We start from the raw sequence: 20,206 nt of genomic DNA on the forward strand, positions 1-20,206 counted from the left end.
TCCCGCAAGAATTTCCTGCTGTTCTAATTGGGGTTGTCTGTGAGAGGGAAATGAACGACCCTTCACAACCCTTTGTGTGTTTGCGTCCCCAGCGTGTGCCGCTTATGGAGGGAGTGTGTTCGTCGGGTGTTGCGGACGCATCGGAGTGTGACGTGGATCTCCGCAGGCTCGGCGGATGCTGGCCAGTTGGAGGAGCATTGCTTGGTCCGCGTTGCAGCCGAGGAGCTTGAGGCAAGTAAGACGGGAGCGTCCTGCACAGGCGGTTTCAGGGTTGGTGGGTCAGTCTTCGAGTACGAAATCTTTTTCTTTTTAATCCTTATTTTGTATGTGGCCTTGTTCTTGGTAATTTAGGGAACATTTTCTCGTGACATGAAAATATTTATAAACACCCATTTTAATAACTATATTGTAAGGATGTGCCATGATCTATTTGACTGCTTTTCAGATGTTGGGCATTTTGTGTATTCAGATTTTTACTATTCTAATAACGCTATGCCGAACCTTCCCTTTACCTGCTTCAAAAAAAAAACAGGTATTTTCATTGTTTGTCAGGGAAGGCAGCTGGATCTCTTTGATTAGTGTCACATTAAAAAGCCAAGAATCAATACTTAAACCCAAATATTTCAACCTCTGGTCCTGACTGTTCTTCTGTATTGTATCTCTGGGCCCCTGTTTCAAAAGTTGGGCCATACCTGAGGAGGTAAAGACTTGAACCATGAAATCAGAAGGGCAGACTTCTTGAGGACAGGTGACAGTGAGGCTGTGGTATATTATTTGGGAGTGGGACCGAGCTATTTGAGAGTAAATTGCCAATCTAATATTCTTTCACTTCCTTATACGTTAGCGTGCATTACATACAAACAGGAATATTCTACACCACCACAGTACAACCATCAGTCAGGAAATTATTATTGATACATTTCTACCATCCATTCCTAAAATTTCAGATTTTGCCACTTGTCTCAGCAATGTTCCTCGTGGCAAAATAATTCATTTTAGAATCTTATGCTGTTGTCTTTTTTTTAATTTTTGATGTGGAACAGTTTCTCAAGCTTTGCTTGACTTTCACAACTTTGACAGGTATGTAAATTATAGGCCAGTTATCTTGTAGAACATGTTTCTTAGATTCAGATTATGTATCTTTGGCAGGAATATCACAGAAGTGATCCTGTGCTCTTTTAGTTTCATCCTATTAGGTAGCATCTGATTTCCATTTTTGTCTCATTACTGGTGTTACTACCTTTGATAATTTGATTGACATGGTGTGTGCTAGATGTCGCTACTGTAAAATTAGTCTTTTCCACTGCAATTAATAAGTATTTTGTGAGGAGATATTTTGAAACTATGTAAGTATTCCTGTTTCAATTTATTCATTTATTTATATCTGTATGGACTCTTAAGTCTCTTATTCAATGTGATATCATCTCTAAAAGAATTGATTTTAGTGTCCAAATTATCCCCATTTTGGCTAGCAGGAGCCCCTTCAGCTGGCTTCAGGGTCTTTTAGAGATGAATCTGTCACCTTTGAGCACCTCCTTTCTCTCTGACACAACATTTTCTAAGCTCATCTTGTGTTTTGTCTGCTTTAGTCCTGGAATCAGCCATTTCTTTAAAGAGTTCTGGTTCCTTTAGTGGAGAATGGTAGTTGAAATGCATTGCTGTCAAAGGTTTTGCTTCTTTAGAGCCTAGTGGACAGAGCCAAGGAATATATGTATGTGTACAATTATAACTATTATATATATGGAAATTCATGAGTTTGCTTAAGTACATCCAATTCCAGTCCAACACAGAATTCTTTACAGTTTTCTTTTCTCTCAGGTCATATTTGTACCTCCCCTTTGGACAATGAAAAACCTGGCTTTCATCATTGTTAATGTGTTTGGATATTAGACAAATGCCCCATCAATGACCAATCTTCTGTTTCCCTTTTTCTCATGTGGATTTTCTCCTTACTCTGTTTGGGCTTTGGGACTCAGATCCAAAAGCAGGCTCGTAGGAAACTTTCTTCTTTGCATATTGGTTCAAACCCTGCCTGGTCTGTTTCTAGAAGTTGTCATTTGGAGAAATTCAAAGTGCTGGCATACTTCCATAAAGATGTTCTTTGCAGCATCATTTATTATAAGGGAAATTGAAAACAACCTAATGTTTACAAATAGTCACTAAATGATGAACTGCAAGATGCATTAATGACAAGGGAAAATGTTCATGTTATAAGTGAAGAAGGCAAATTATGAATTATGTTTAGTATAATCTGAATTATTTAAAAACAAAAAAGGAAGAATAGAAAAGAAGTAAGTCAAAATGTTAGCAAAAGTTTCCTGTCAGGGTAGAATTGTGTGATTTTTTTTTTTAATGCTTTAAATTTTTTTCTATTTTTTTTTCCTTCAGATTTTTACCACAGCAGGTATTATTTTCATATAGCTTTAAAAGTTTATACAATATAATGGCTGTTAATAGCCAGATGTATTTAGGTCTGAACCTAACTTTGGTGCATACCAGCTGTCAGTCTCTGAAAAAGTTACCTAATTTGGAGCACCTGAATGCTTCAGTAGGTTAAGTGTCCAACTTCAGCTCAGGTCATGATCTCATGGTTCGTGGGTTCGAGCCCTACATCGGGCTCTCAGCTCTCTGCTGTCAGTGCAGAGCCTGCTTCAGATCCTCTGTCTCCCTCTCTTTCTGCCCCTCCCCTGCCCTTGTGTATGTTTTATCAAAAATAAATAAACATTAAAAAAAAAAAAAGGAAAAAGTTACCTAATCTCTTTGAGCTTCAGGTTCTATCTCTAAAATGGAAAGACACTAAGAATTTTCCTCATACCCTTAAAGACTTGTTCTAGGGTTAAGTAATGGAAAGGTAATGCATATAACACATTATCTTCAGTACCAGGGATAGCAGTTTTGAAACTGCTAAAAATGAAATTATTATTCTCTATTATCAATGGCATTTTAAAAATTCATATAGTAATGCCCTTAAAGAAGTTTATTCATTGTAGTAAATGCTACTGTGGTTAAACTAAAATGGAAACCTTGTCCAAATCATGCTGTTTTCTTTGTGTTTGCCTCTAGGTTACCTAGTGGACATGACACTTTTATAGCCATAAAGAAAATTAGTTTAACTTTTTTATCAGAAATATTTTCAAGTCTACAAAAAAATTTATAACGTATCTTGCTATTTGGAACTTCTTTGTATAAGGGAGTGAGGTTGCAGTTGTCTCACATTGTGCTTTGAGACCTTTTCATGTTGAGGACTGTCACTGTCACTGCTTCTAGTGAGAATTAGAAAGGAAGAGTCAAGCAATTGCTTTTCATTGGGTACCAGGAATGAGAGAATCCTAAAAACTCAGGACTAGACTTCCTATTTCCTTACTTCCTATACCAGGTATCACAAACTCAAATGACTCCAAAGTTAGGCAGGTGACTAAGTTGGCTTGCTGTGACAGCATAGGGAGCAATAAGGCCATGACAAACCAGGGAGTGCTTGCCTTTGTTTAGCCCTAGTCAAGAAGAATACGGTCTAAGTGTTGTTAGCATGTCTAGTTTTTCAAAAGAATCTGGAAATCCATATTTTCTGTAAATATTTTGTGTAATTTTCAATGTTGGTAACCAAATTGCATTCTTTGAAAATGCCGTGTGGACCAAGAGAACTATACCCTTAGGTCTTATCAACCCTGGGGCCACCACAGGGCCATCATTCTGTCTCAGTTACCTTTTTTGAATTTCTCTATATGTAATCTACTCTGAAACATTTTAACATTCCCCAAAATTACAGTAGATTAACACTTTCTCATTTAATCAGTGTTGAAGTTGCTATATGTGAAGTACTTCATTCCGTTCTGGTAGTAAAAATCTTTGAAAATAACCAGTTTAGAAAAAAACGTATGTTCATCCTTTTGTTTGATTCAGCCACTTTGCCACTTGGCTGTAATGTGACATTTAGTGGAAACCAGAAATCTGAATAAGCCTAGCTTCTAAGTGGAGATAAGGCACAAGTAAGAATGACTGGGACGTAAGGTATGTCATATATGAGGTCCAGGGTACTAAGGAAGTCTAAGAAAAGGTTTTGTAGGGGAGGTGGCACTTCAAGTGTCTCTTGGGGGACATAGTCCTAAATTAAGTGGTAAACGAAGAGAGCCGCAGGAGAATGTGCACAGCAGTGTGTGTATTTCTGGATTGTAGTAAGTAAAAGTTTCCCTGGAGGGAACTAGTTGGTAAGGTAGAAATGAAGGCCTGGGATACTTCCATTTGGTAGGCAGTGAAAAAAGGAGCAATACAGTTTGTATACTTTCCTTTGTTGCTCGCACCTTTCTATTAGTGTGATGCCTATTCAGGAAAGCAAAGTAGCCCCTTTTGCTGGCATTTAATGTTTTTATTTAAAAGTTTAAATTATGGGGTTGCCTGGGTGACTCAGTCAGTTGGGCATCCAACTCTTGATTTTGGCTCAGGTCATGATGTCAGGGTTGTGGGAGCTAGGCCTGTGGCGTGCTCCAGGCTGAGCGTTGGGCTCACTTGGAATTCTCTCTCTTTCCCTCTGCCCCTCTCTCCCACTCTATCTCTTTCTCTCTAAAATAAAAAATCAACAAAAAAGAGTTTAAATTATGAAAATGAACATTTTGAGTTAGGCTGGAATGAGTTTGACTTGAAGAAGAAATGAGAGATGTTCAAATGAATGAGCTGAAAAGGAAGGAGCAGAAGTAAAAAATGAGTGGGAAGTGGTTGGACTCAGGTCAGACACTGACCTGAAGGGAGGGTACATCCATGGCAGTTTGGACCAGAGCAAAACTTTAAGGGACCATGAGAGCACTTCTAGATTCATGTGATCCAGTTCCATTTTTGTTTTTTGTTTTTTTTAGCAGAATGTTCACATCTTACCACAGACAGTTCTTTACATGGCTGATTCAGAAACTTTCATTAGTCTGGAAGAGTGTCGTGGCCACAAGAGAGGTGAATATCAAAAGAAAAGGTTTGAGTTTTTGTTTCCTTATGTACCTCTAGAGCTAAATATTGTCCTAGTCTTGAGAGTTACTGACTTTCTCAGGCTCTAGGACTTCATGAATATATTGTCTTTGAAACTTAAGAGACCCTTTTTGCTTCAAAGACTGATTTCTAAACCTTGCAGTACAACTAAAACAGATTCTTTAGAAAGATGTTTTTCTCAAATTGAAATACTTTAGCCATCCAGGCACTTTTTATTATTAAAACAATGTATATCTTTGGCTATTGAAGCCTTATGTTGTGTGATGGGGACCCATTTAGGGAGACCAAAGTTATCTATAGATACCATGCATGCTTCTTGGCTCGCTAAGAGCAGAAGTAGACTAGGTTTCCCAGGCTGGGCACACTGAGGTTCAGGTCTAGACCTGTGTTATCACTGTCTAATTTGAATCCAGGTACTGTCTATGCAGTGAAACAGTCATGCTCTAATATCAGCTAAACAGAGAGGTACAATAGCAAGTTAAAATTTAGCTGCTGCTGTTAAATTTAACATCACTGAGGCAAAAGCAGTATATGAACAAAGCAAGAAAGGCAAATTGGTGATGTTAAAGGTCAGATTTAGAATTTTAACTTATAAAATGGGCCCCAAATCGGAAAATGTATTCATCAAAGTTCTTAGACTTCTTTATAAACCATTCTGGTGTAAATGATTTAAACTTTATTCATTGTTTGCTCCCCCCCGCCCACCACCATCAGATTTGATCTAAAATGAATGTAATAATTTTGCTAATGTATTATTACAGCAAGGAAAAGAACTACTATGGAAGCAGCATTTGCCCTTGAGAAGCTATTCCCAAAACAATGCCAAGTCCTTGGGATTGTGACCCCAGGAATTGTAGGTGAGAGAAAATACCCATTTGATAATTTCTTGCCTTGCGTTAATGTGGGCTCCTATAAACTGTTGAATTCTTTGTAGCTTAAAACCACATTTATGTTTTTGGCCATCCAAAAATGCCAAAAAGTTACTCATATTTACCATGGTATATTTGACTTCTGTTAGTGTTCTTTAGATTATTGTGGTTAGTATTCCCAGTCTCAGGGCTATCTATAAAAAACAAATGTGATGCATATCTTTCCAAGAGCCTTTCATAAGAGGAAAGAGCTCACATACTTCCTCTCTCCAAATCAGAAAGCATTAAATGCTTTTGTCAGTTCAACCAGGATTATTTCTGGTGGGCATGGGTAAGTTAGGGCTGGGATTAGGAGCTACCAGAAAGCTTCTGTTTCTCTACTTAGATATCACTGTTTGAAGTTTATAGCTATAGCATGAAATTATAACCTTTTCCAAGTTTGCTGCTGGTGAATTTTTGCTGTTTTTTATTATTCTTGATTCTTTTTTTTTTTTTAATTTTTATTTATTTGTGTGTGTGTGTGTGAGAGAGAGAAGAGCGCATGCAAGAGGAGAGGGGCAGAGGGAGAGAGAGAGAGAAAATCTTAAGCAGGCTTCACACTTAGTGCAGAGCCTAGTGCAGGGCTCAATCTCCCGAACCGTGAGATCATGACCTAAGCCAAAATCAAGAGTCAGATGCTTAACCAGCTGAGCCACCCAGGTGCCTCTTGATTCCTTTCGATAGTTCATGGGGGAGAGACATTCTGTTGAGGCAGTCATGGTACAGTGGTTCAGGTACCTGGATTGGAATCCTGGGTGTACTATTTAGTCTCTGTATGACCTTGGGCAAGTTACCTAACTTTATAGGGCTTCAGTTTCCCCATATATGAAATGGGTATGATTGCTAATACTTCTTTGGAGGATTGTGGATTAAATGAGTTAACATGAAAAGTAGTCAGAATAGAGATGTGCAAGAATCAATGAGTAAATGTCAGCTATTACTATTTTCTTTGTTCCACTCAGTAGTACTCCATAATTGGCATTTTTAATCTTCACTGAGAGACTTTTGATCTGAATTTAAGAGTCTTAACACAGTGAAGTACAAAGGATTTCAAGTGTTTACAAATGAATAAGCATAAATACATGGTTGATAGGGACTATTTCATCTCTACCATTATTGGCTCCTCACCCCTATACATACTATTATATCTGCCAATCACCACACATTTTGTTCCTCATTGGATTAAAAAAATGATAGCAATAACCATGGTTTTAACTTTTGAATTTTCCTAAAATGAGTGGTCTAGGTTTACCATTACTAGTTATTAACAAATGCTTATACAGAATGGTAGCTTCATCATTTTCTTATTGCCCCCCCCCCACCCCCACCTCATCCACCATGGCATTTTCAAAGTACAGTCACATTTCCCCTTTTTAAAATTTTGGTTGGGGGACGGAGGCAGGAGAGGGAGGGTGGACTTGTTGGGGGGACCCCATTGTGAGAGTGGAAAGTCTAGCCTTCTTTTTGTGCTTGCCCTCTTCTGGAGTTTTAACTTTGCTTGTCTATTCCCCCAAGTTCCCTTATGATCTTGATGTCAGGAGTAGATGCCATTCCAATTCTCGTGTTTTCATGGACATGCTTTGTGTTTTTGGTACCCCTGCAGCTAGATGCTTTCTTTGAGCCAGTTCCATGCATGTTCCAACAAAACTACCGCCAAGACAGTGGTTGGATTCCTTTTTCTTAGGCCACAGTTTAGTGATTATTTCTAAAGCAACCATTGACTCCTAGCCCATCTTCATTCTTTAGGTTAGAAAAATTTCAAGTTTGAGGAAATTTGTTCATTCATATATATGCAAAGGTCATTTTCTTTCTTTTAAGATAAATTTTACTTACATGACCTGCACAATCGTAAGTGTACTAAATTAATGAGTTTTGACAAATGTATACCCTTGTGTAACCTATACACCAGTCAAGATATAGAATATTTCCATCACCTGAGGAAGATCTGTCATGCCCTTTTCCTGTCCATCTCTGCCTGCCAAAGAAACCCTGGTTCTGATTTCTGTGACCATGGGTTAGATTGCCTATTGTTGAATGTCATATAAATGGAACCATATGGTATATACTCTTTTTTTGTCTTGGTTTTTTTCATGCAGTATAAATATTTTTTAACACCATAATATTTTTGAGATTTACTTATTTTTTTTAATATGAAATTTATTGTCAAATTGGTTTCCATATAACACCCAGTGCTCATCCCAACAGGTGCCCTCCTCAATGCCCATCACCCACTTTCCCCTCCCTCCCACCCCCCATCAACCCTCAGTTTATTCTCAGTTCTTAAGAGTCTCTTAGGGTTTAGCTCCCTCCCTCTCTAACTTTTTTTTTCCCCCTCCCCATGGTCTTCTGTTAAGTTTCTCAGCATCCACATAAGAGTGAAACCATATGTTATCTGTCTTTCTCTGTATGACTTATTTCATTTAGCATACCACTCTCCAGTTCCATCCATGTTGCTACAAAAGGCCATATTTCATTCTTTCTCATTGCCACGTAGTATTCCATTGTGTATATAAACCACAATTTCTTTATCCATTCGTCAGTTGATGGACATTTAGCCTCTTTCCATAATTTGGCTATTGTTGAAAGTACTGCTATAAACATCGGGGTACAAGTGCCCCTATGCATCAGCACTCCTGTATCCCTTGGATAAATTCCTAGCAGTGCTATTGCTGGGTCATAGCAATTTTTAATTTTTTGAGGAAGCTCCACACTGTTTTCCAGAGTGGCTGCACCAGTTTGCATTCCCACCAACAGTGCAAGAGGGTTCCTGTTTCTCCACATTATGTTACTGTGCATATTAGGAATTCATTTAAAAATTATTATTATTATCATTATTATTATTCTGTTACATAGACTATTTTCCCATGCTCTTTTTGATGGAGATTTGGATTGTTTCACATTCCTGGCTATTGTGAATGAGGCTCTTGTGAACATTTTTGTATAAGTATTCTTATTCTTCTTGGGCCAAGAGGTAGAATTGCTCGGTCTTGGGCTTGGTTATGTTTAACTCAACAAGAAACTGCCAAACTGTTTTCAAGAGTTGTTCCATTTTATACTGACCAGCAATGAATGAGGGTGTTAGATGCTCATTGCTACATATCCTCACTAACTTAGTGTCTTCAAATGAGTCTTTCATTTTAGCCATCGTAGTGGATCTTAGGCTAGTTTTAATTTGAATTACTCCAATGATTTTAATTATGTTGAGCATCTGTTCATCTGTTTATTGGCTATTTGTATACCTGTTTTTATGAGGTATCCAAGTCTTTTACTGTTTTTTTTTATTGAATTGTTTTTATTTTTGATTTGAAGTTGTTTATATATTCTAATACAAGACCTTTATCAGGCATAGATGTTGTAAATATTTATGTCCTTTCCAAGAAATCTTTGCCTATCTCAAAGTCACAAAGATATTCTCTATGTCTTTTTCTATAAGCTGTTTAGTTTAGCTCTTACATGTATGGTGTGAGGTAGGGGTTCAAGGTTAATTTTTTTTTCATGTTTATTTCATCACCATTTTTTGAAGATTTTTCTTTCCTCTAATTGCCTTGACACCTTTGTTAAAAACAGTTGACTGCATGTTTGTGGGTCTATTTCTGTATTTAATTCTGCTTCATTGATGTATTTGTCTGTCCTTAAGCCATTGCCATATTACTAGAGGCCTTAATGTTCTTTTTAAAACCTGTTTTGGCTGTCCAGGTCCTTTGCATTTCTACATATTTTTAGAATCAGCCTGTCCATTTCTATAAAAAGTGTATTGAGATTTAGTATATATTGTCATGAGATCTGCACTTTTAAAAATTGCTTTTGTTTTGATCTATTTTTGTGGAAGAAGGGGTCCTTATAACCTGAAATTTTTGTTTTTAATTCAGAATATATTGTGTGGGGGTTGATATGATTCTGAAATTTTCTCTTTGGATATTTTTTTCATTTTGCTGTAGCTTTGGCCTCTAAAAAGCTTAACACTTTTTAAAAAGATACTCTAGGGGCACCTGGGTGGCTCAGTAGGCTAAGCCTCTGACTCTTGATTTCAGCTCAGGTCATGATCTCATGGTTTCAGGAGTTCAAGCCCCACATCGGGCTCTGCACTGACAGTGTGGAGCCTGCTTGGGATTCTCTCTCTCTCTGCCCCTCTGTACCCCTTCCCCACTCACACTGTCTCTCTCTCAAAATAAATAAACTTTAAAAAAAGAGTTTTATTATTTATATTAGTAATATTTGTTGTTAAAGAAAAATGAGAAGATAAAGATGAGCGAAAAAAAAACATCAAGCAACTTTAAGCATCATAGAGTTAACTACTCTATTAATGTTATGATGCATAACCTTCCAGATGTTCAATAAATAGCATCTTATGTAGAAATAAATACGTGTGTGTGTACATATATCAAGAATATAATATTCTATAGACTTGTAACCTGCTGTATTTGTTTTAGTCTCCTGTGGCTGCCATAACCAGATAACACACTGGTGGTTTAAACAACAGAAATATATGTTCTCACAGTTCTGGAGGCTGGAAGTCCAAGATTTAAGTGTTGGCAGGTTTGCTTTCTCCTGAGGCATCTCCCTGGCTTTCAGACCACTGCCTTGCCTACTTGCTAAGTCCTCACATGGCCATTTCTCTCTCGCTAGGAATGCGTCTTTTCCTCTTCTTATAAGGATACCAGTCTTACTGAATTAGGGTCCAGTCCTTAGGACCTCATTTATTGCCCCTTTTAAGGCCTTATCTCCAAATATATTCATAATGGCAGTTAGGGCTTCAACATACAAATCTGGGGGGGGACACAATTCTGTCCATAACACCTACCTTTAAAATTCACAACATATTACATATTTCCATGTTAGTAAATATGTCTGTCATTCTTAATGGCTGTGGTTGATTGTTTAAATATAACTTTTAATCTAAATACCAGTGTAGGGCATTTAGATTTTTTCCCTTTATTTTCTATTAAAAATTCTGTGATAAAAGTATTTTGTGTGTGTGTATGTGTGTGACTATATATTTGTGTATGTATGTATATATACATATATATATTTTATATAATTGTCAAATATTGTTAAGATAATTTTTTAAAAGGGGAATTGCTGCAAAGATGTATTTTCTACCGTCTAACTTCTTATTTAGAAAAACTTCAACTCAAAGTTGCAGAATGATAGAAGAGTAAACATTCATATTCCTTTGGTCTAGATTCACTAATTTAAAAATTTTTGCGGGGCATCTGGGTGCATCAGTCAGTTAAGCATGTGACTCTTGATTTCAGCTCAGGTCATGATCTCATGGTTCGTTAGTTCGAGCCCCATGTCGAGCTGTACACTAATAGTGCCGGGGCCTGTTTGAGATTCTCTCTCACTCTGCCTCTCCCCCATGCACACACGTGCTCTCTCTCTCTCTCTCTCTCTTTCAAAATAAATAAACTTTAAAAAATTAAGAAGTTTGCACACAGTTCTTTTTTTTCTCTTTGTTTATAAAAACATTTCTTTCTGAACCATTTGAAAGTAGATTGCAGACATCATGACACCACCCCCAAAAATTTCAAAGCTGAGAATTTTTTTCTCAGATAGTGACCTGTTAACTTGTTGATTATCTTAGTGACCCAAACTATAGTTATCTAGGTGGCACTAGATAACATACCAAGTGAAATTTCAGTTTTTATTAAATCTGTTCATGAGGGGAGCCTGGGTGGCTCAGTGGGTTAGGCATCTGACTTTGGCTTAGGTCATGATCTCAAGGTTTGTGGGTTCAAGCCCCACATTAGACTCTGCTGTCAGCACAGAGTTTGCTTCAGATCCTCTATCCCCCTCTCTCTCTGCACCCCCCCCCCCCGCCAGCTCATGCTATCTCTCTCTCTCTCTCTCTCTGAAAAATAAAAAATAAACATAAAAAAAAAAAAAGCTATTCATGAAACTCTTTAACTTTTTTCCTAGTGACTCCAATGGGATCAGGTAACAATCGACCTCAGGAAATAGAAATTGGAGAGTCTGGTTTTGCTCTGTTATTCCCTCAAATTGAAGGAATAAAAATACAACCCTTTCATTTTATTAAGGACCCAAAGAATTTAACACTAGAAAGACATCAACTCACTGAAGTAGGTAAGTCAATGTTATTTACCATTAATTGCCCAATTTGATTGTGTTTGTTCCTTTGAGTCTGAATTAAGTATACGTGTTACTAATAAATGTATTTGTATTTAATTCTGAATTTTGAAGCACTTCTTTCTCTTTGATACTTTACCATTTTGCTATTTTAGTTTTCTGGAAAGCTTTTTTTAAGCATTGTTTTACACTAATAATTAGCATTTGTTGTGAAATTTTTTTTTTATTAAATACAGATTAGTTCTATGTCAACTAATTAGAAAGATGGGAATAAGTATAGTGAACTTGATAAATTTTAGAAAAGCTATAAGTTAAGGCAGAGTCTGTCAAACAAGGATTTACTAGGACATGTAAGACAGGAAGTTTGGCTAGAGTAGGCAAGATCATGAGAGGTGATTTTGAAGAGATAAAGCGTTGGCTTAATTTCTAGGATCTGATGAGAAAGCCTAATTTAATAGAATAAGCAGCAGAGTAGGTACTCAAGCAGAACAGTGTTAAGACTTTTTGTTTGCATCTACAGATGAACTGATTGGCATTAACTTATTTTAAAAAGTCTCTGTTGGCATGAAAAATATTCAGTGGTTACCTGGTTATGCATCAATCAGCCATCCTATAGAGATAAGCTTCCATTATTTGAAATGGCACTGACTCCAGCAGGAATAAAAAAAACTGTAGCAACAAAGGGAAAATTTGTGATTGGTTTACTAACGAGAAAAAAAAGGAGTCTACACATTGAGACTGGCTTGTGCAACTGTCTTTTACAATGCAAAAAGACTTAAAGTGACTGGTGGGGATGAGATGAGAAGTACAGAAGAAGGAGGCATTGACTGCAGCAGCAGCTGGCCTCTTGATAATGTGGAAGAGAGTTGTCAGGTAGAGGTAAAACATGGGAAGTTTCAACAGCTAGCCTGTAGGGTAAGGCAGGAAACTATAGCTAGTAAGAATGCAGGCTATAGCTGCCCTAGTTCTGTTACATTCCAGCTTTCCTAATTTAGGACAAATTTCCTAACTTTTCTAAGCCTCTGTTTCCCATCTGTAAAGTGGAAATAACTGAATTACAGAGTTGTAAGCACAAGATGCAATGACTTCTATAAAACACTTAGCCAAATACCTTGCTCTATAGATGGTAGGCTAATGTTGGCCCCTGTACCTTTAGGCAGGCTTTGCAGTGGGTCACAGTGATCCATCTGCACTGTGGCTTGTGTTGTGTGGAGGAATCAACTGGTGGGAGGGACATTCAGGAAAAGGACAGTGAAGGTCTTGGGTATTCTTTTTTTTTTTTTCTATTAATCTGTCCTTTTTCAATTTATTTTTTTTCTTTTTTATTATGAAATTTATTGTCAAATTGGTTTCCATACCACACCCAGTGCTCATCCCAACAGGTGCCCTCCTCAATACCCATCACCCATCCACCCCTCCTTCCCACCCCCCATAAACTCTCAGTTTGTTCACAGTTTTTAGGAGTCTCTTATGTTTTGGCACCCTCCCTCTCTAACCATATTTTTTTCTTCCCCTCCCCAATGGTCTTCTGTTAAGTTTCTCAGCATCCACATAAGAGTGAAAACATATGGAATCTGTCCTTCCCTGTATGACTTATTTCATTTAGCATAACACTCTCCAGTTCCATCCATGTTGCTACAAAAGGCCATATTTCATTCTTTCTTATTGCCACTTAGTATTCCATTGTGTATATAAACCACAATTTCTTTATCCATTCGTCAGTTGATGGACATTTAGGCTCTTTCCATAATTTAGCTACTGTTGAGAGTGCTGCTACAAATTTGGGTACAAGTGCCCCTATGCGTCAGTACTCCTGTGTCTGTTGGGCAAATTACTAGCAGTGCTACTGCTGGGTCATAGGGTAGGTCTATTTTTAATTTTTTCAGGAATCTCCACACTGTTTTCCAGAGCGGCTGCACCAGTTTGCATTCCCACCAACAGTGCAAGAGGGTTCCTGTTTCTCCACATCCTCTCCAGCATCTATAGTCTCCTGTTTTGTTCATTTTAGCCACTCTGACTGGCATGAAGTGATAATCTGAGTGTGGTTTTGATTTGTATTTCCCTGATGAGGAGCATCGTTGAGCATCTTTTCATGTGCCTGTTGGCCATCTGGATGTCTTCTTTAGAGAAGTGTCTATTCATGTTTTCTGCCCATTTCTTCACTGGATTATTTGTTTTCGGGTGTGGAGTTTGGGAGCTCTTTATAGATTTTGGATACTAGCCCTTGTCCGATATGCCATTTGTAAATATCTTTTCCCATTCTGTTGGTTGCCTTTTAGTTTTGTTGATTGTTTCCTTTGCTGTGTGCAGAAGCTTTTTATCTTCATGAGGTCCCAATAGTTCATTTTTGCTTTTAATTCCCTTGCCTTTGGGGATGTGTCAAGTAAGAAATTGCTACGGCTGAGGTCAGAGAGGTCTTTTTCCTGCTTTCTCCTCTAGGGTTTTGATGGTTTCCTGTCTCACATTCAGGTCCTTTATCCATTTTGAGTTTGTTTTTGTGAATGGTGTAAGAAAGTGGTCTAGTTTCATTCTTCTGCATGTTGCTGTCCAGTTCTCCCAGCGCCATTTGTTAAAGAGACTGTCTTTTTTCCATAGGATATTCTTTCCTGCTTTGTCAAAGATTAGTTGGCCATACTTTTGTGGGTCTAGTTCTGGGGTTTCTATTCTATTCCATTGGTCTATGTCTGATTTTGTGCCAATACCATGCTGTCTTAATGATTACAGCTTTGTAGTAGAGGCTAAAGTCTGGGATTGTGATGCCTCCTGCTTTGGTCTTCTTCTTCAAAATTACTTTGGCTATTCAGGGCCTTTTGTGGTTCTATACAAATTTTAGGATTGCTTGTTCTAGCTTTGAGAAGAATGCTGGTGCAATTTTGGTTGGGATTGCATTGAATGTGTAGATAGCTTTGCATAGTGTTGATATTTTAACAATATTCTTCCAACCCATGATCACGGAATGTCTTTCCATTTCTTTATATCTTCTTTGATTTCCTTCGTAAGCTTTCTATAGTTTTCAGCATACAGATCTTTTACATCTTTGGTCAGATTTATTCCTAGGTATTTTATGATTCTTGGTGCAATTGTGAATGGGATCAGTTTCTTTATATGTCTTTCTGTTGCTTCATTATTAGTGTATAAGAATGCAACTGATTTCTGTACATTGATTTTGTATCTTGCAACTTTGCTGAATTCATGTATCAGTTCTAGCAGACTTTTGGTGGAGTCTGTCGGGTTTTCCATGTATAATAGCATGTCATCTGCAAAAAGTGAAAGCTTGACTTCATCTTTGCCAACTCTGATGCCTTTGATTTCCTTTTGTTGTCTGATTGCTGATGCTAGCACTTCCAACACTATGTTAAACAACAGCGGTGAGAGTAGACATCCCTGTCGTGTTCCTGATCTCAGGGAAAAGGCTCTCAGTTTTTCCCCATTGAGGATGATATTAGCTGTGGGCTTTTCATAAATGGCTTTTATGATGTTTAAGTATGTTCCTTCTATCCCGACTTTCTCAAGAGATTTTATTAAGAAAGGATGCTGAATTTTGTCAAATGCTTTTTCTGCATCTATTGACAGGATCATATGGTTCTTATCTTTTCTTTTATTAATGTGATGTATCACATTGATTGATTTGAGAATGTTGAACAAGCCTGCAGCCCAGGAATGAATCCCACTTGATCACGGTGAATAATTCTTTTTATATGCTGTTGAATTCGATTTGCTAGTGTCTTACTGAGAATTTTTGCATCCATATTCATCAGGGATATTGGCCTCTAGTTCTCTTTTTCTACTGGGTCTCTGTCTGGTTTAGGAATCAAAGTAATGCTGGCTTCATAGAATGAGTCTGGAAGTTTTCCTTCCCTTTCTATTTTTTGGAATAGCTTGAGGAAGATAGGTATTATCTCTGCTTTAAATGTCTGGTAGAATTCCCCTGGCAAGCCATCTGGACCTGGACTGTTATTTGTTGGGAGATTTTTGATAACTGATTCAGTTTCTTCACTGGTTATGGGTGTGTTCAAACTTTCTATTTCTTCCTGTTTGAGTTTCGGAATGTGTGGGTGTTTAGGAATTTGCCCATTTCTTCCAGGTTACCCAGTTTGTTGGCATATAATTTTTCATAGTATTCCCTGATAATTGCTTGTATTTCTGAGGGATTGGTTGTAATAATTCCATTTTCATTCGTGATTGTATCTATTTGGGTCCTCTCCCTTTTCTTTTTGAGAAGCCTGGCTACAGGTTTATCAATTTTGTTTATTTTTTCAAAAAACCAACTCTTGGTTTCATTGATCTGCTCTACAGTTTTTTTTAGATTCTAAATTGTTTATTTCTGCTCTGATCTTTATTATTTCTCTTCTTCTGCTGGGCTTGGGGTGTCTTTGCTGTTCTGCTTCTATTTCCTTTAGGTGTGCTGTTAGATTTTGTATTTGGGATTTTTCTTGTTTCTTGAGATAGGCCTGATTGCAGTGTATTTTCCTCTCAGGACTGCCTTTGCTGCATCCCAAAGCATTTGGATTGTTGTATTTTCATTTTCATTTGTTTCCATATATTTTTAAATTTCTTCTCTAATTGCCTGGTTGACCCATTCATTCTTTAGTCGGGTGTTCTTTAACCTCCATGCTTTTGGAGGTTTTCCAGACTTTTTCTTGTGATTGATTTCAAGCTTCATTGCATTGTGGTCTGAAAGTATGCATGGTATGATCTCAATTCTTGTATACTTATGAAGGGCTGTTTTGTGACCCAGTATGTGATCTGTCTTGGAGAAGGTTCCATGTGCACTCGAGAAGAAAGTATATTCTGTTGCTTTGGGATGCAGAGCTCTAAATATATCTATCAAAGTCCATCTGATCCAGTGTATCATTCAGGGCTCTTGTTTCTTTATTGATCCTGTGTCTAGATGATCTATCCAATGTTGTAAGTGGAGTATTAAAGTCCCCTGCAATTACCACATTCTTATCAATAAGGTTGCTTATGTTTGTGATTAATTGTTTTATGTATTTGGGGGCTCCCGTATTCGGCGCATAGACATTTATAATTGTTAGCTCTTCCTGATGGATGGACCCTGTAATTATTATATAATGCCCTTCTTCATCTCTTGTTACAGCCTTTAATTTGAAGTCTAGTTCTCTCTGATATAAGTATGGCTACTCCAGCTTTCTTTTGACTTTGAGTAGCATGATAGATAGTTCTACATCCCCTCACTTTCAATCTGAAGGTGTCCTCAGGTCTAAAATGAGTCTCTTGTAGACAGCAAATAGATGGGTCTTGTTTTTTTATCCATTCTGATATCCTAGGTCTTTTGGTTGGCGCATTTAGTCCATTTACATTCAGTGTTATTGTTGAAAGATATGGGTTTAGAGTCATTGTGATGACTGTAGGTTTCATGCTTGCAGTGATGTCTCTGGTACGTTGTCTCACAGGATCCCCCTTAGGATCTCTTGTAGGGCTGGTTTAGTGGTGACGAATTCCTTCAGTTTTTGTTTGTTTGGGAAGACCTTTATCTCTCCTTCTGTTCTAAATGACAGACTTGCTGGGTAAAGGATTCTCGGCTGCATTTTTTTTTCTGTTCATCACATTGAAGATTTCCTGCCATTCCTTTCTGGCCTGCCAAGTTTCAGTAGACAGATCCATCACGAGTCTTATCGGTCTCCCTTTATATGTTAGAGCATGTTTATCCCTAGCTGCTTTCAGAGTTCTCTCTTTATCCTTGTATTTTGCCAGTTTCACTATGATATGTCGTGTAGAAGATTGATTCAAGTTACGTCTGAAGGGAGTTTTCTGTGCCTCTTGGATTTCAATGCCTTTTTCCTTCCCCAGTTCAGGGAAGTTCTCAGCTATGATTTCTTCCAGTACACCTTCAGCACCTTTCCCTGTCTCTTCCTCCTCTGGAATCCCAATTATGCGTACATTATTTCGTTTAATTATGTCACTTAGTTTTTTAAGTCTCCCCTCATACTCTTGGATTTTTTTTATCTTTCTTTTTCTCAGCTTCTTCTTTTTCCATAATTTTATCTTCTAATTCACCTATTCTCTCCTCTGCCTCTCCAATCCGAGCTGTTGTTGCCTCCATTTTATTTTGCAGCTCATTTATAGCAAATGAAGCTCCTCCTGACTGTTTCTTAGTCCCTTGATCTCTGTAGTAATAGATTCTCTGCTGTCCTCTATACTTTTTCCAAGCCCAGCTATTAATTTTATGACTATTATTTTAAAATCATTTTCTGCTATATTGCTTGTATCGTTTTTGTTCAGTTCGTTAGCTGTCGCTACTTCCTTGAGTTTCTTTTGAGGAGAATTCCACCGTTTCGTCATTTTGGATAGTCCCTGGAGTGTCAGGGAACTGCAGGGCTCTTCCTCTGTGCTGTCTGGAGTAACTTGCATTGGTGGGTGGGGCCACAGTCAGACCTGATGTCTGCCCTCAGCCCACCACTGGGGCCACAGTCAGACTGGTGTGTACCTTATCTTCCCCTCTCCTAGGGGCAAGACTCACTCTGGAGTGGTGTGGCCTCTGTCTGGGCTGCTTGCGCACTGCCATTCTTGTGGTACTGCTTCGATGGGATCTGGCATATTCGCTGGGGTGGATCCACAAGGTGCACAGGGGCAAGAGGGGCAGGCTCAGCTCACTTTGCCTTCAGTTGGTCCGCTTCAGGAGGGGCCCTGTGGCACTGGGAGGGAGGCAGACCCGTCGGAGGGATGGATCCACAGAAACATAGTGTTGGGTGTTTAAGGGGTGCAAGCAAGTTCCGTGACGGGAACTGGTTCACTTTGGGATTTTGGCTGGGGGATGGGTGAGGGAGACGGCGCTTCCCAGCGCCTTTGTTCCCCGCCAAGCTGAGCTCTGTCCTCCGGGGCTCAACAACTCTCCCTCCCACTCTCTGAGCAGAGCTGTTGACTTATAACATTCCAGATGTTAAGTCCCACTGGCTGTCAGAACACACTCCATCGGGGCCCCTCTGCTTTTGCAAGCCAGACTTGGGGCCTCTCCCTTGTCGGGTGGTCTGGCTGCCCCTCCACCACCCCGGCTCCCTCCTGCCAGTCCATGTAGCGCAGTGCCTCTCCGCCCTTCCTACCCTCTTCTGTGGGCCTCTCATCTATGCTTGGCTCCAGAGAGTCCATTCTGCTAGTTTTCTGGTGGTTATCGGGGTAAATTAGGCAGATGTGGGTGGAATGTAAGCAATCAGCAGGACACGGTGAGCCCAGCGTCCTCCTATGCCGCCATCTTCTCCCTGTTCTCAGGTCTTGGGTATTCTTATCATCCCATTTAGAAGCATCATGCCAGAGGAAGATACCCATGTTTTGGCTGATGGTGACAATTAGTGGTAACTAATACTGAGGCATTATAAACTGGGTACTGTGCTACATACTATTTCTAATCCTCACAGCAGTTTGCCAGATAGAATTTGTTACACAGTATGTTGTCGGTGAGGAGACCAAACTTGTAGTAGTAGAGAACAAAGGCTCTTAGACTTCATAGTACATAAACAGAAGACCAGAGTTATCTGTAATGTTAAAGCTACCCGAAATCAAGGATGCCAAACGTTCTCTAAGGAAAACTTCGGATTGTGCCTTTGTGTATAGCTAAGCTAGAGAGACTTTCTCATGTTATAATGAGACTTGTTGGAAGGCTGGCAGAAGTTAATGGTGCTCAGCAAACTAGATCTCTCTTACACCAGTGGTTAGAAAATCGTGGGTCTGAAACTCAAGGAGGAGTTGAAGTCAGAGATGTTGGTTTGAGAGCCATTTGCACATAGTGTGGTAGGCTGTCTGCGGTAATGTCCAGGACAACTTAGTACAGGTTTCAGAAAAAATTCAGCAACAAATTTAGTACAAGGAAGGAAGAAGAGATATAGTTTGTTGCTGACAAGAGGATGGCCTACTGAGTTCACTACGTTCATGATGTAGAAATTATATGTTAATGTCATTCAGCTTGAAAGGTCCCATTGGGTTAGAAAAATTAATTGGATGCAGATTCTGTCTCAGTGCTATTCTGGGAAAGTTGTGACAGATACGTATGTAATTATAACCCAAGTGAGAAAGTAAGGTGTGCCTCTCTATTAGAGAGATTTGGATAGATTGCTCTAAGGATTGCCAGTGGGAAGGAGAGTGAGGAGACTTCATGGGGCAAATACCATTTAAGGCTTTGAAGAATGGGAGACATAATGAAAAATAAGAATGGTAACCGGATAGGCTAAATGATTAACAGAAACCTAAACACAGAGTCAGGTAATGAGAAATGTAGGGGACATAGT

General features: G+C 38.7%; 1 protein-coding gene across 4 annotated transcripts in view; it reads left to right on the forward strand.

Annotated features, from left to right (window-relative positions):
* Positions 1 to 20,206, forward strand: part of FBXO22 (F-box protein 22) — a 31,153-nt gene that overhangs the window by 1,147 nt on the left and 9,800 nt on the right. For 2 of the 4 annotated variants that reach the window (XM_053223680.1, XM_015081761.3), the window contains exons 2-5: positions 93 to 231; positions 4,848 to 4,938; positions 5,733 to 5,828; positions 11,799 to 11,963. In XM_053223680.1, coding sequence (XP_053079655.1) covers positions 93 to 231; positions 4,848 to 4,938; positions 5,733 to 5,828; positions 11,799 to 11,963 — 491 coding nt within the window. The remainder of the gene's footprint in view (positions 1 to 92; positions 232 to 4,847; positions 4,939 to 5,732; positions 5,829 to 11,798; positions 11,964 to 20,206) is intronic. The other 2 variants (XM_015081762.3, XM_027067846.2) reach the window with 2 other exon arrangements.

Source organism: Acinonyx jubatus, chromosome B3, assembly GCF_027475565.1.
Source record: "Acinonyx jubatus isolate Ajub_Pintada_27869175 chromosome B3, VMU_Ajub_asm_v1.0, whole genome shotgun sequence".
Taxonomy (NCBI): Eukaryota; Metazoa; Chordata; class Mammalia; order Carnivora; family Felidae; genus Acinonyx; species Acinonyx jubatus.